The 16,841-nt window shown below is 39.7% G+C and overlaps 1 protein-coding gene across 3 annotated transcripts in view; it reads left to right on the top strand.

Moving 5' to 3' along the window:
* CFLAR (CASP8 and FADD like apoptosis regulator) overlaps positions 1–14,248 on the top strand; it is a 65,909-nt gene extending 51,661 nt beyond the window's left edge. For all 3 annotated transcript variants that reach the window (XM_077448628.1, XM_077448629.1, XM_077448630.1), the window contains exons 7-11: positions 256–293; positions 2,317–2,367; positions 5,519–5,603; positions 7,914–8,430; positions 14,085–14,248. In XM_077448628.1, the coding sequence (XP_077304754.1) occupies positions 256–293; positions 2,317–2,367; positions 5,519–5,603; positions 7,914–8,430; positions 14,085–14,208 (815 nt within the window). In that variant the 3' untranslated portion in view covers positions 14,209–14,248. The remainder of the gene's footprint in view (positions 1–255; positions 294–2,316; positions 2,368–5,518; positions 5,604–7,913; positions 8,431–14,084) is intronic.
* Positions 14,249–16,841: the final 2,593 nt, after the last annotated feature.

Here is a 16,841-nt window from a genome sequence, read left to right as displayed (position 1 = left end):
AATGTAGATGGTAACACTATAAAGAGCCCAAGTGTGTGTGTGTGGGCGCGGGGGGTCTTTATTCCTTTTGCTCACTGTAGCTTAATGATTCAAGAAGAATTGTGCTCATATTTTCCAAATCCATTCCAGATGGTTACACTATTCAGGGGGGATACTTATGCTCATTGTATCTCAGTGGTTCAGGAGACTGTCTTAACCCAAAAACCTTTGTTCAGAATTGCCTTGCTAAAATTATATCTGTTTTGTCTTTTCTAGAGTCAATCCCAGTACAGGAAACCAGTCCATTCATACAGGTATCATTGGATACTCATTTTAATGTAAATTTAATGTAATGTGGGCATGTAATATTAACCACTAAGGCTGTCACTAGAGTACACAAAGGCGCTAAGCTGTTAACAATTCCATTGTCTTTTGCTTGATAATTATTGTGGCAGTTACAAGGTATGTTAACCACTTCCCACCCGGCCAATGCATATATACGGCCGGGTGGGAGCCGTCTACTCCTGATAGGACGTTCAGGAACGTCCTTCAGAAGTAGCGTGCCCGCGCAGCGGCACGATCCCGATGTGCTCGTGTCACCCGGACACAGCACATCTCAGATCGGCAGGAGGGCTCTGTGATTGGCCCTCCTGATCACATGACGGCCGTGTCCAATCACGGCCGTCATGTGATGTAAACAAACAGCCGGTTGCTAGGCAATCGGCTCTCCTCTCCTCACACGGAAGTCATCGCTGAGGAGAGGAGAGCAGAACGCTGCAGCCGGCTGATGATCAGTGAGTATGAGCTGCTTTTTACAGCTTTTTACTCACTGATCATCAGTCTAGTGTCAACACACAACACGCCACACAGTACAAACACAGTCCCCACATATGTCCCCAAAACACACATGTCCCCAAAACATACATGTCCCCAAATAATAAAAACACATGTCCCTAATAATAAAAACATGTCCCCCACATATGTCCAACTAAAATAACATGTCCCAATGATTATCTGCACACATATGTACGTGATCACCTGCACACATATGTACATGATCATTTGCGTACATATGTCCCTGATCACACAAACCAATTATTATACACTTAACGGAAATTTTTTTTACCAAAAACATGTAGCAGAATAAATTTTGGCTTAAATTTATGACAAAATTTGATTTTATTGGATTTCTTTTCAAATAGAAAAAAGAAAATATTGTTTTTTTCCAAATTTCTGCTTTTTTTGCGTTTATATAGCAAAAAATAAAAAACGGAGTCGTGAATAAATAACACCAAAATAAAGCTCTATTTGTGCGAACAAAATGATAACAATTTCATTTGGGTACAGTGTAGCATGACAGCGCAATTGTCATTGAAAGTGCTAGAGCGATGAAAGCTGAAAATTGGGCTGGGAAGGAAGGGGGTGAAAGTGCCCTGTATTGTAGTGGTTAAAGAATAAGAGACTTGGATATTCTATAATATCATTATAAGAAACAGTTGAATTTAAATATTTTGCTGGTGTTACCATCTGAACTACGTAGTTGGTTTTTAAGTATTTTATAATATTGACATAATCACTTGCTTATCCATGTGACCAGAACACACCCAGTTCTACTTTAAATGCACACTTTTACTTTGTCTTTATAAAATTTAGATATATTTTCAGACCACTTTTGCTTTCATTTTCAGATTGTGAGGACAAGTCATTTTGAAATGTAGGCTTTATAAAGAAACGGAAACTTGTTTGCTACTTGTAGTACACACAAGGTTTTAGTGCAGGTAGCTTATTTTGTTCAGTGTTATAAAAAAATATAAATAATGTATATGTAGGCTTTACAGTTTCTTGCTCACAATGATATACTACTGTTTCATTCCAATCCAGTATCCTGATCAGGCTTTACAAAAGAGGGGCTTTCCCATTCCCTTTTTTCATTTCACACACATACTCCAAGTTTCGTTTCTCAGAGGTGATGTAGCACTGAGCTTTATAGTATAACAAATGAGAACAGAGTAATAGCTCAGCACAAGAGCATAGTTTAGTTGGTTAGATTTTGGTTCCAGTTTTGGAAACCAACGATGCTGTGTCTGCAGCTCTTTTCAGTTGATATACATTCTCTAGGGAGTGCCAATACCATATTTGACATGATGCCCCAGTGATAAGTGTACTTAGCCTTTGGTGTTTATGTGGACATGTCTTTAGGGGCTTGTGTGGATGGGCTATATTTTTCCAGCATTTGAAGTATTGATTTTAAGTCTTCAGAATTAATTTGTGGATTGTGGATGATCCTCTGAGGCTGCATTTGACCAGGTTTTCATTTTTTTTTTTTTTTTGATACAGCCAGTCCAATTGAGACACGTTCCTGCTGCTTCAAGGGCTCCCCAATTGCAGGTAAAATCAGATTTACTAAATCCTCTATAGTTGCAACTGTATCTGGACTAGTATTTTTAAGTAGGTTTAAACACAATCACTAACATTTCCTATACAGTGCCTTGAAAAAACATTCATACCCCTTGAAATATTCCACATTTTGTCATGTTACAACCAAAACCTAAATGTATTTTATTGGGATTTTTTGTGATGGACCAACACAAAGTGGCACCTTTATTATTTTCAGTTATTTGCTTATCAGATATTAATAACCTTTGCGTAGACTTTAAGGGCGGCATACCGGAGTCCTGCTCTTGGAAGCTACAATTCTGCTTGCATTTGAATGGACTGCTCATGTTCAGGGCATCTAAAGGGGTCAACTATGTCTGCTTGTTCAACATACTTATAGAAGTTTATTGGGTTCTAGTTTACTCTGGCATGTATAATCAGGGCTTCTCTATGCTACAATGTTGGCGAGCTTGTTACAACTTTCATGGGCAGTTGCTAGTAAAATCACATGCATTATAATGAAAAGGCAGAGGGCAGGTGATCCTGGAGGGAGCCCATCCCTCTTTAGAGGCACAGTGGCACACTGGACACCCAGCATATAGCACAATGGCAGCAAAGGTGTCCACTGCGTCCCCTCACCAGTTACCCTCAATGTAATATTCCCCATCTATTCACATTTATCTGTAGCCCTTACAATGCTAAAAAAAAAAGAAAAATGACCACACTCCGTGATGCTATATCATTAGACCCTTAATTATGCCATGAACGTTAATTTCTCAAGGTATCGTTAAGATTTTTTTTTTCTCCAGAGTCAAATGTTTAAACCATATGCCTAAAGACTAATGCTTGCACCCTTCAGTTGATCTCACATCCTTCTTGGATTCCTCCCCCAACCTTGATACCTCAGGGTATCTGGCCCAATGCTCATGAACGTGCTCTCATTGGGACTCTTTTGTTGTCTCTCCAAAAATAATTTTCTCAGGTTATGCTGACACACTCCTTTGGAACAGCTAGTGCCCAGTTTTCTAACTCAAATTCACTGGAACTCCTTACTAAATGGGGAAGTTGGCTCCACTACCTAGACTCCTTTTTCTACAATTCTCCCTGGCCTACAACCCTCAGATTCTGCTATGAGTTTTGATATACTGTCCTTCCCGTATCTATGTCGAGGATTACCTAGTTGCCTGTTTTATGATCTTAGAAGTCATTCTGCTCTTGCCTTCTCAAAGCCCTGGCCTTTGGTACTGGTTGACTCAATTCACCGGCTTAGTACTGGTAGAGATTGCATTGCCCATGTTCTCAGTACTTCCCTTATGAATTTGTTTCTCTTGCACATATAGTCTGCAGGTGCCCCAACACTTTCCTGACTCTTGCCAAGCATCTTCAGTTATAAGACTCACCCAGAGATCTCTCAACATTCTATCACCCAGTATTTACCACATTCCAACCTCTAGGTTGGGTGCCGCTTTTCCCTGGGGGCATACCGATGACTCTCCTCAACCCATACTCGGGAATCTATCGGGTGAGGTAGTTCTCACCTACTGTGATGATAGGGATCCACATCCTAAAAATGGTTTCCATCTTATAACCTGCAACTTCTTCTGTTTGTAGTTGCCAAACATCTAGCCCTTGTTACTCTGCAGGTCTTGGTTAGGTCTTGTATAACCTTTACTCAAGATCTTGGCTTTTATACTCCCTGTGCACTCTTTTGTAAAAAGTTGCTCTTTGTTGCTTGTTGTGCCTTTCTGTGCCCCCTGGGGCCTTCCTCTGGTGCTTTTGCCCACACTTACTCATAGGGTTCACTCCCTTAATTGGGCTTTTGTAAGAAAGAAACTTTCTCTCCATTGCCATTGGCAAATGTAGTTCTGCCTTTGTTCTCCCTGTTTTCTTCCTGGGGGCCCCCTCCTCTTCTTATGCTACACGGTGACAAAGTATCCCAGAAGCAAGTCATTTTTTGTTCCTTGTGGCTCTTCCTATTGCCTTCTGTGGAAATGTCATTCTCCATCCCCATGTCTTGAGCACATGTAAGATAATTATGATACTCCTTATGAGTGGGGTCAGGACTGTCATGCTTTGGCTGCTTGTTATGTATTTTCTTGTGAACTGACCCTACTTCCATCCCATTATAAGATTTCTCTCACCTCTTCCATCCGATTGGATGGTTATTTTGCCTTCTTTTCCTGGGGCCCTCAGGGAATGAGTCCCTTCTCCCTACCTGAGCATATTCTCCCAAAGATATTGGAATTCTTGAGCTTTTTACAGCATCTAGGAATCTGTCCTCACAAGCCGCAGGGCTTTCAGAATTGTTCTTTGACAGGTGGCTATTTCAGCCTATGCTGATCTGTGCTTTGGCAAAAAGGTGCTTCTGCTATCAACTGTCTGACTGGATCCATTGACCCTTCTTGTTTTTTTTTCCTGTGAACCAGTTGCCTTATTTTGTTGCCCACTCCTCAATTTATTACTTGGGGGTGTGCCATGGTCTAAGAATCAATTCTTGTGTGGTGTTTTGTACAATTAAGATAATAGGGATTTGACTTACCTTTACATTACATATCCTGGAGTACAGTACAAGACACAGGTTCCTCCCCTCTCCCTTTGTGATCTCCTTGTTGCTTATTAAAAAAAAAATTGAAGCCTCACTGAGTTGGCAGGCGTATATGGGTACGCTGGGAGTAGGGTCCCAGCAAAGGTTTTGTGATTGTCCAGTCTTCCGAAGGTAGTATCATATAGCCATCAATTCCTATGCCCTATACTGTACTCAAGATATGGACTTTACAAGTTTACCAGCACTCCTATTTATGTGTCATTGTAAATAAAAACACCGAACACCAGGGGAGATGCCAAAAACAGGCCAGCATGAGGGAGACTGCATCAATATTCTATTGCAGGGACCTTACTTTTGGATTTTTTTCCTGTCAGAGTTGCTTTAATTGCCGAGCAGTGTGTAAAGTATGTTTTGCTGTTTTTGTTCTTCTAAAATATCAGCTAAAAGTTTATTTTGAAGACATGGTAGGTTGATGTAATCAAGCGCAATATGCATATTATTATAGATTTTTACCCGCTTTAGCAGTTTTGTTTATCTGTGATGCAATAATAGAGATGCTAATTCTAATTGTTTGCCTGAAAATGAACATTAATATGGCATGAATATTGTTCTCCACAGGCAGAGGCGAATGATGACCGATATCCTGTAAGACCCATGCCATTGGGCTTCTGCCTGATTATTGACTGTGTTGGAAATGACTCGGGTAACTGCTTTTATTATTAATGTATTTTACCACTTCAATCCAGACACTTTCACTCCCTTCCAATCCTGCACAGAAAGGCACAAGATTTGTATGAGGAGTTCTTTCCTCCTCTCTGATTGCTGAGACAAGGTGAGGGTGGAGATGAGGGGGGTGCCCCAGCTGTAGGAGAGGTACAGGGGACATGTGAAATGGCCTGGCGGGGTCGATTTGTCCATTGGTCTTGTGTTTGAATCGTGATATAGGCAGTTAAAACATTTACATTTCTTGAGTAATCATAAAGCTACAAAATAAATGTTGAAAACTTAACTTTACTCTATCAATCAACATTATGCTGTTAGCCTTAGTAAATAGATAGAAAGGTATATTTTATTTAATTTTAAACTTTTTTTTTTTTTTTTTTTTACTTTTATTTCTTCAGTTGCTTCCTGGTTTTTGGCCTAGGTCAAAATGATGGGTCTTCATGGGCATTTTTTGTCTTTCATATGCAGTTGGGGAGGAGGGCTTTCTAAGCTAAGCCTGGCCCCTGCCTGCATGCCTAAGCTAAAGGCAGATGGATTACCAGAAGTAAATTTTATGACTCATCTGTTCTTACTCAAGTTGGTTGCAGCTAGAAATGCTAGGGTGGAGTTTTTCAAAGTAATATCTCAACAAAATAAAGCACGGTGATGGATGGGTGGGTGAATTTGCTTTGAATATTAAAAATGAATGAAATGGCGTTTTTGGTTTGTGGTACTCAGATACTATTCCACTCAGTTAAAGTTCTTCTTTAAGCAGCGTTTTCAATTATACATTCTGACTACTAAGGTGGCTTTAACAAAGTTTTACATGGCGGATGACAGCAATATTCAGCTTAGTGTTACTAAACACACAACAGTAAAATCTGTCTGTATATGCAGAATAGTATGCTTGCTATACTCAACTTAAGGAACTTAAGGGGTTAATCCTCTGCATTGTGTAAAAAGTCTCTTTGACACTATATGGACAGATCCTTTCCTCCTGCACTGTCTATCTCGACAAAGCCATATAATACAGTGATGGTAGCCGTCCTGCACATGCTCAGTTTAGTCTCTATTGCTGGAGAAAACATTTCCTGTTTCATTTGAACTGTTCAGGTCACATGATATTGGCATCACACATGTGGGGTGTATACAGTGTATACAGGCTGTAGTGTTGTAGTCCTACCTGGAAACTCGGCACTGGACAAACTGTGCAGTTTGTCATGTGATCGTGGTATACAGATCAGCAAAAAAAGTATATAGTGACAGTATTTTAATGTAAAAAGAAGATTTTATAACCTATGGGGACTGTGAGAGGGGAGTGGGCAGAGGAACTATTTTCATATTACTGGGTTTATTAACACTTTAAATTTGAACTCCAGACAAAATCTGATTTTTTAGTTTTGGACAGAGTGTGGAAGAGTTTGAACCTCTGTCAGAGTTTTCATTACTGCATGTGCCACCTTATTGGAGAGTTCTCTCTACTACCTCCTTGACGGATTTCAGAAAGAAAAGAAAAATACGCCTATGGCAACAATAAAATCTAATTTTCTAGTAGCGTGACAGACAGTCTGGAACATTTGTCAGGATTTTTTTTGCTGCCTGGCTCCACGTTAGGACTGCTTTCCTTCACATCCTGTCCATCCATGTGACATCAGGGCTGGATCTAGGGGTAAGCTGAGGTGGGCCCACCAGATTTATGTTGTGCCCCCTAGAACTAGTGCATTGAAATTAAGGCGGGGGGCAGCACAGTCTTGGCAAGTTCCCTGCCTATATCCACTGCATTACAATTTTAATTTCCACCGTGCAGGCAGGTGGACCAACACACTGATGTGATGGGGAGACTCTATGTAATGAGGATTGTGGTGTGATAAGGGGACTCAGATGTGATGGAGGGTCTCCAATGTGAAGGGGGAACTCTGATGTTAAGAGGGTAAAAACAGGGAGAACTGGCTGGAGAGGATCATCTTTTTCTAACATTTTAACAGTCCTTTCAATTTGACATCAGCAAACAAACTGCCTATGACAATAACCAAGAAAAAAAGGTTGACCTAGTGGCCAACATTGTCTTTAGTTCTACTTTAACTCTTGCAGTGGGAAGGGGGATCCAGTGCAGGGGCAAAATATTTTTTTATTCCCAGTTCACCTTTAATCAAACATTTCTTATTTGCATTGAATAATCCTAACAGTACTGCTGCAGAAGAAATATTATTATTGTAGTTTAGGTTAGAGATAAAGTGTTGACAAAGAAAAATTCATGCATTTTCTAGTTCTCACATTTGATGGTATTAATCAGTTGTTTATTTTTCTACAGAAATGCTTAAAGATATATTTCAGCAGTTACATTTTATCGTCAAAGTTAAAACATACACAAGTAGTGAAGAAGTAAAAGCAGTACTACAAGATGTTACTAACATGGAACAGCTCAAACATTATGACATTTTCATATGTATCCTAATCAGCCGGGGGAATACAGATTCTCTCTTTTTCATAGATGAATGCACACCAGGACTTTCTTTGGATAAAATTAGGAATTTTTTCACTGGGAGGTCATGTCCAAACTTGGTAGGAAAACCAAAACTCTTCTTTATACAAAACTATATCACCAACGATTGTGAAGTGCAGCACGATGGAGGCTCCTTGGAAGCTGATGGTCTCACCGACAGTGGAGCAGGTCAAGAGAGAAGGCGAAGCATTGTCAACACGCCAAATGAAGCAGACATATTTTGGAGTCATTGTAAAGCAGCTGAGCAACAGCTCCAGAGACTTTCTGGTTCCTCTTCTTTGTACCTAAGGACACTTACTGACTTATTAAGAAACACGAAAAGAAGGTAATGCATACTAATGTCAAGCCAAATACATACTGTTCAAAATGTTTGATGGTTAATGAAGGTTTGGATAAAATATGCATCTTCTGCTGATTTGAGGTATAGCACCACTAGGGACTTTGTTTTCAGACTCAGGGCTTGTGTTGATGACATCATTTGAGATGCTTCTGAGAACATTTAGGATACATTGACAGGTACCTTTAACTTGTAGTTGACCTACTTATAACCTGCGTTTGAACTGCTTTAGGCATAGACTTGTATATGAATATAAAATCCATCTGACACAACCAAAACCTGCTGCCACAAGTCCTTTATATGATGAAATAGTCAGAACGTTCAGCACTTTTGTATATTTATTTTGTTCTGTGGTCCAGAGTCCGGCACCATGATAGAACAATACCCAAACATTGGACATCGAGGTTGATTTAGGCTAGGTTTACACTGATGCAATGCGGGAAATGCACAGGAATTGTTGCGTATCCCACATCGCACCACATGGCAATCGCTCATGTTCATGTTGTCTGGTGCGGGTGTCAATTAACCGCCTCAATACAGTGTACTTACACCCCCTTCCTGCCCAGACCAATTTTCAGCTTTCAGGGCTCTTACAGTTTGACAATTACTCAGTCATGCAACACTTTTCTTACAAATAAACCTTGTTTTGGTGGTATTTAATCACTAGCGGGTTTTTTATTTTTTGTGCTATAAATAAAAAAAGACCGTACATTTTGTGAAAAAAATGCTTTTTTCTTTTGTTTCTGTCATAAAATTTTGCTAATTAGTAATTTTTCTTCATAAATTTTGGCCAACATTTATACTGCTACATATCTTTGGTAAAAAATAACCCAGATTAGTGTATATTATTTGGTTTTTGTGAAAGTTATAGTCTACAAACTATGGTGCCAATCACTGAAATCACATCTGATCAGGCCTGAGACACTAAGGCTCGGTTCACACAGGGGCAACACGACTTTCAACATGACTTTTGGAGGCAACTTGGACACTACTTGAACACGACTTGGACACGACTTGGGGCGACTTACAACACGACTTTAAGTCGCCCCAGGCCAGGCGACTTTTGCCGTGGCCAATCAGAGAATGAGCTCTCAAGGGGGAACTCCACGCCAAATTAAAAAAAAAAAACGGCGTGGGTTCCCCCTCTGAGAGCATACCAGGCCCTTAGGTCTGGTATGGATTTTAAGGGGAACCCCCCTACGCCGAAAAAACGGAGTGAGGGTCCCCCCCAGATCCATACCAGACCCTTATCCGAGCACGCTACCCGGCCGGCCAGGAAAGGGGGTGGGGACCGGCGAGCGCCCCCCCCCCCTCCTGAGCCGTACCACCCCTCAACATGGGGGGTGCCTTGGGGAAGGGGGGCGCGCGGCCCCCCACCCCAAAGCACCTTGTCCCCATGTTGATGAGGACAAGGGCCTCTTCCCGACAACCCTGGCCATTGGTTGTTGGGGTCTGCGGGTGGGGGGCTTCCCCAAGGTACCCCCCATGTTGAGGGCACTCGGCCTGGTACGGCTCAGGAGGGGGGGCGCTCGCTCGTCCCCACCCCCTTTCCTGGCCGGCCGGGTAGCGCGCTTGGATAAGGGTCTGGTATGGATCTGGGGGGGACCCCCACGCCGTTTTTTCGGCGTAGGGGGTTCCCCTTAAAATCCATAGCAGACCTAAAGGCCTGGTATGCTCTCGGAGGGGGAACCCACGCCAATTTTTTTTTTATAAATTTGGCGTGGATTCCCTTTTGAGAGCTGATAATTCTGTGAGAGTTGCTTCCGTATAGACGGAGATCCGACTTGGAGGCGACCTCCATTGAAATCAATGGGTACCAGTCGCCTATAAGTCAGATAGAAGTAGTACAGGAACCTTTTCTGAAGTCGGAGCGACTTCAGTAGTGTGCATTAAGACGGCTCTCATTCACTTACATTGATTTTTACATGTAGCGCGACTTAAGGTGACTAGGGGCGACCTGAAGTCGGATCTGAGTCGCCCCTGTGTGAACCGGCTTTAACAAGTCAGGAAAGTGCAAATACCCCCCAAATGACCCCTTTTTAGAAAATAGACATTCCAAGGTATTAAGTAAGTAGCATGGTGAGTTTTTTTAAGTTGTAATTTTTTCTCACAATCCTTTGCAAAATGAAGATTTTTTTAATTTAATTTTTTACAAAATTGTCATATTATCAGGTTATTTCTCACACACAACATATGCATACAACAAATTAGACCCAAAAATACATCCAGCCACTCTTCCCGACTATGGCGATACCACATGTGTAAGAGTTTTACACAGCCTGGCCACATACAAAGGCCCAAAATTGATGTGGCATTTTCAGGCATTCTAGGCGCATAAATGACATATCTCATTTCTCAACCACCTATTAAACTTTTGAAGGCACTGGAGCACCATGACAATGGAATTGCCCACAAAATTACCACATTTTGGAAAGCAAACCCAATCTATGAGGCAGAATGAGTCTTTTGAACAGTTTCATTTTTTTTTCCAGAAGTTTTTGGAAAACATGGAAAAAAAATGAAAACACATTTTTTTTTTTTTTTTTTTTTACACAAAGTTGTCAATTTATAATATATCTCCAACACATAGCTTGTATATAACAAAAATGTCGCCCCAAAACACATTCTGCTACTCTTCCCGAGTAGGACGATACCATATGTGTGATACTTTTACACAGTCTGGCCACATACAGTGGACCAACGTTGAAGTAGTACCTTCAGTGCATCTCGTATGAGCAGCAGAATTTTGCTGAGGGTGGTTGTGGGCACGGGAACAGGTGCAATTCTGGCACCCACATCCAGCCCATGCACTGCAGACTAGTGTGAACCCAGCTTAATTGAACAAGCTGAACTTAGAAGCTGATTGGCTACCATGCAGAGCTGCACCAGATTTTGTACTCTCCAGTTTTAGAAAATCAACTCCATTGAGTTAAGGTGAATAATACAAAACTCAGATAAGTATAATTGATAGGGCCTCCTCGTCTTTTGTATTTTTTTTTGTAATTCAGAATGTCATAATGTCACTCAGCTTTTCTGCGATATGGCAAATCCAAGCTACTTTGATTTTATGCTTGTGCTGAATTTAGATGACAAGCATACTGCTATAGTTAGTGTGGGAAAAATAGCTTTCTTGGTTAATGTATAAGAGTAGCCTCAGCTTCAAGCATTAAATATATAAACCAGAACGTGTCCTTTTCCAAAGAAAATAATATGTAGGGATATTTATCTCTAAATCCTTCTCAGTGTTCCTCAAAGAGGCACTGTGCCCCATGTTGTTTTTTTAATATGCTTTTTCTTTATTCCCTGGTATATCCTCAAAATACATACACAGCCAGCAACTTTATTGTTGTCCTGTTGCAATTTGCTGCCATCTTGTACAGTAGATATAGATATTATACTATATCTCTACAATAAATAAATAATACCCAGGTATCCCAGGATTTATCCCTTTACAAATGCTGCAAATACAGAGAAATACCTGTTCATCCTGCTACAAATCCAGTGAGTATCGGATTTTCTGTATTGACCCGAGAACACAGTGCCTCTTGTCCACTGAAATCCAAGCAGTTTTGCCTGAAGCAGTATTAAACACAAAAAAAAAAAAAAAATGATACATATATATATATATATATATATATATATATATATATATATATATATATATATATATATATATATATATATATATATATATATATATATATATATATATATATATATATATATATATATATATTGCAGCTTACCAATCCATAGATGTGTTGGCTGCATTGGTTTTCTTTTTTTTAAGCTTTTTTTTTTCCCTTTATTTCACCTGGTGATCAAGCCAGTACAGGCATACCCCAGTTTTAAGTACACAATGGGGTTTATTTACTAAAGCTGGAAAGTGCAAAATCAGGCTCACTGCTTCATAGAAACCAATGAGCTTCTAGCCCCAGCTTGTTCAATTAAGCTTTGGTAATAAAACCTGGAAGCTCATTGGTTTCTATGCAGAGGTGACCCTGATTTTGCACTTTCCAGCTTTAGTAAATAAACCCCATTGTGTACTTAAAAGTGGGGGGTATGCCTGTAACGCACTTCCTGTCTTAGCTGGGGAGATTTGCTAAAATTGGTGCACTCAAAATTTGATGCAGCTGTGCATTGCAGCCAATCAGCTTCTAACTTCAGCTTGTTCCATTAAAGGGGTTGTAAAGGTTCATTTTTTATTTTATAAATCGGTTCCTTTAAACTAGTGTATTGTTGGTTCACTTACCTTTTCCTTCGATTTTCCCTTCTAAATGTTTTTTTTCTTTGTCTGAATTTCTCACTTCCTGTTCCTCTTCAGTAAGCTGTTCAGTAAGCTGTTCTGGCTGACTAAACACCGCTCGGATGATGGTGTGAAGTTTACTGAGGAGAAACGGGAAGTGAGAAATTCAGACAAAGAAAAAAAAAATTTAGAAGGGAAATCAAAGGAAAAGGTAAGTGAACCAACAATGCACTAGCTTAAAGGAATCTATTTAGAAAAAAAAAAAAAACCTTTACAACCCCTTTAAGCTTTGGCAATAAACCATGGAAGGTGATTGGTTTCTATGCAAAACTGCTCAATTTTTAGTACATAAACCCCAATGTGTCTGCATTCTGAATGAAGTAGTAAAGCAGACATTGTTGGACAGCAGCATTGTCCATCTGTTGGGAGGGTAAGGTTTGACTAGCAGCTTTAGATGGATGACTAACAAATTGAAGCTGAACTCTAGCTAACATCTTATAGTCAGTTACAGTAAACCGTTTTTCCTTTTGGGATAACCATTTACATGAATAAATAAAAGCTGATCGTTGTGGGCACCACTGTTCCCCATTATAACATAAGACAGAGGTGTTCTATAATCCTGCAGGGGAGACATCAGGCAGAGCTGGAAGCTAGGAGCTTACAGATTTCTTTACAGAATCAACAGATGTTTTGCTGTACTTACAGCAATCTGTAAAGAGATAAAACGTAGGAAAATATGCATAGATTTTTTTCTTTTTTTGGGCCCAAAAACATGCTTAATTCCATGATCATAACAAACACTTTTCATTAATAACATCAGCATTGTAATAGCAATACAAATAATAGCTTACTAGAAAATTTTTATTTCATGTTTTGAGTGCTGCCTGTCTGCTGTCCATCGTTTTCCACAACTTCCTGAACTCCCTGCATGCTTTAGAACTTCTGTTTACTTTTGATTCATAAAGACTACATATCCCATGGTACCTTGCTGCCTGCAAAGCGATTCCCATGCTGACTCCGCTTTGTAAACCTCTTCCTCTCAGCACCTCTGTAGTTCAGAAGGCAGACTCTGAAATGTGACACAGCAGTGCCTATTCATAGATTGTGAGATTCTTCAAAAAGAAAGTAGTATAACTTTAAAATCATTCCGATTAATAGGAGTGGGCTAGATATTTATAGAAATTCAATGTGGAAATTAATATATTTTATATTTTGACCATAGATACACTTTAAATTACAGTTCATATGTCTATATTTTGTTTGTGTGAACTGGAGAGAGAAAATTGCATTTTAAATGTTTATTATGTTTCTCTTTCAAAACGCTGCAGCAGCTACACCTTATTTTTTTTAATCTGTTTTACATAGTTGTTAAAGTATTTCTTTGTTTTGGCTGCAGGAAACACCAGGACATTCAAGAGATTCACACAGAACTTAATAAGATCATATACAGCAAGCAAAACGGATACTCAGTACTGCTCCAACATACTCTCACAAAAAAACTCTTTATTCATGCAGCGTGAAATAATAAAAGTACTAAATTAAAACCATCTTGCCATAAAATGGGACAAGTTGAACAGATGGATTCATCATAGTAAATATTGTAGGTAAAGGATGGCACGTGTACAGTAAGTAGTATACAGGCAGTCCCGGAGTTACAAACATGCGATGTACATATCGCTCATACTTACAATTGGATAGAGAAAACAGGAAGTGAGAGAAAATCTACTCCTAGGAAGGGAAATTCACTCCTGTAAGAGTTACTGTGGGAAGAATGTGTCTCCACTGAAGCTTTATCACCAATCCTTGTTTCCGCAACAACTCAAAATTTTCAAAATCCAACAACAAAACAAATGTTACAGAGGTGTTACCCTTCCCTATGCTATCCAAAAAAAGTAAAAATTATTTTTTGGGCTGTAGTTGCACTTAAAAAATGTACCTGTTACAACTTACATACAAATTCAACTTAAAGTGGATGTAAACCCAATTCAGAAAATTTGAGCTGGGGGAGGTTGTTATAAGTAGATTAGCAGTCAGCTTGCCCTCTAAGAACAGAGCTATGCACATTCCATTCTTCCTTTGCTAATGAGGAGAGGGGGTGAGTGCCTTTCTTCCAATCAGCTGTTTTGGCTGTATGCCCAGACTTCACTGCAGAGTTGAACAGGAAGAGAAAATCTAACATGAAGAGCACTTTCTAAAGGATGCAGTAGATATACATGAAAAACTTATATAGGGAGATTTGTTTCATCCTTGTGTATCATCTGAGGCTGTTCATTTCACTGGGTATCTGCGAGGGTTTACATCCACTTTAAGAACAAACTTGTTTGAAACCCGGGGACGGCTTGTATGTATGTAAAACCCACTTGTGTCTCTGCAGTAGAATGTGATTGGACGGTCACCGATTTCATATGGTGGAACTAGAGACCCAACCGGGCAAAATAATGTCTTTTTTTTAGCTTAACCTTTCTCCTCGTGCCCTGGCTCTGTCATTTTGCTCCATGAACATAGGTTCTCAGCACTAAGTGAATTGTATACTTTTTTTTTTTTTGTCTACCAACCTTGTATGTCATATTACATGTATTTATGTCCAACATAGGAAAAAACAGACCGCTTTAAGAGTAGATTTAGACATGTGTCCAAATCTCCCTTTCCTCTGAAGCCTGATCCGTGTTCAGGTCATGCTTCAGAGGCTACTGCCAAACAGTGAGGCCATGTGATATCTCCTCACTGCCTGTTTTAGCCCCATTTTTGCTGACACATGCACTGCAGCTGCATGCATTGTTTACCACCCACCAATTGCTACATTTCGGGTAAACTTTGAAGCATCCATCATGCCTATGTCATGTAAACACCCCATGTCTGCTGACTATTGAAGCTTGTGCATGTACCAGGAATGTAACTATTAAACCATCCAATGGCTGCGGTCATAACTGATCACATGTACAGCAACATGGCAGTTGAAGATTAAACAGAGGCCAAGATGGAGGCTTCCATGGCTAAAAACGATAGGAGGATTTACTTCCACTTTGGGGGGGGAGGGTTGGCGGGCAGCAAAAACGCAGATCAACCACACATTTATGCTGCCCCCCCCCCCAAACTGCGCGTCCAGATGAAGCCTAATGCCGCATACACACAGTCGGATTTTCCGACAGGAATTGTTGGATGTGAGCTTGTTGTTGGAAAGTCTGACTGTGTGTATGCTCCATCGAACATTGGTTGTCAGACTTTCTGCCAACAAATGTTTGCTAGCAGGTTCTCAAGTGTTCCGCCAACAAAACGTTGTTGTCGGAAAGTTCAATCGTGTGTACACAAGTCCATTGCAAAACGTTCACAGTTGTGTGACAGTGTATGCAAGACAAGTTTGAGCCAGCAACCTTCGAACAAAACCACGGTTTTGTTGGCGGAAAGTCCGATCGTCTGTACGCGGCATAAGTGTGTGTGTGTGTGTGTGTGTGTGTGTATGTGTGTATATATATATATATATATATATATATATATATATATATATATATATATATATATAAATGTATGTGTGTGTGTATATAAGTTCGAAGGGTGAGGTGCACTGAATGGTCTCCATTTGAGCTGTGCTAGCAATCTAGTCCTTCCCAAGGACAATAATGTAGAAACATGAAAGAGGATTGCTGCACAAAAAAGTTTTATTTGCAAAGAAAAAGTTTCAAAAACCAGGTGCAGCTCGTAAAGTTTTGGGCTCTAATCGATAACGCCCTTCTTCACAACCACATACCTACAAATTGCAATACACATCACTCAATATATATAGCTCATTAGCATAAGCCATTCATCAAATCATTAAGATAAGCTGGAATCAATTAATCTGTATATCCAATACTGCATTCCTTATCATTATATGTTAATCAGTTATGTAACCGGAGCGACTTTCAGTCACAGGTGCATTTAATTCCTCAATAGACAAAGATATAGTTGATGGAATAATTCAGCAGTTCATCTACAGGATAAAAATACATATGTATAATCAACATCATGGGGATAACCTATTATAAACGCTACACAACAATATAAAAAAAAAAAAAATATATAATATATATATATATATATATATATATATATATATATACATAAGTAGAAACACATTTAAGTGTGTCAAACAGAATACACACACACACGTTATTTT

The sequence above is a fragment of the Lithobates pipiens genome, unplaced genomic scaffold (genome assembly GCF_037356315.1).
Source record: "Lithobates pipiens isolate NorthernLeopardFrog02 unplaced genomic scaffold, aLitPip1_a1.2 Scaffold_22, whole genome shotgun sequence".
Lineage (NCBI taxonomy): Eukaryota > Metazoa > Chordata > Amphibia > Anura > Ranidae > Lithobates > Lithobates pipiens.
The sequence above is the reverse complement of the archived record's forward strand: the minus strand, read 5'-3'. Positions and strand labels throughout refer to the sequence as shown.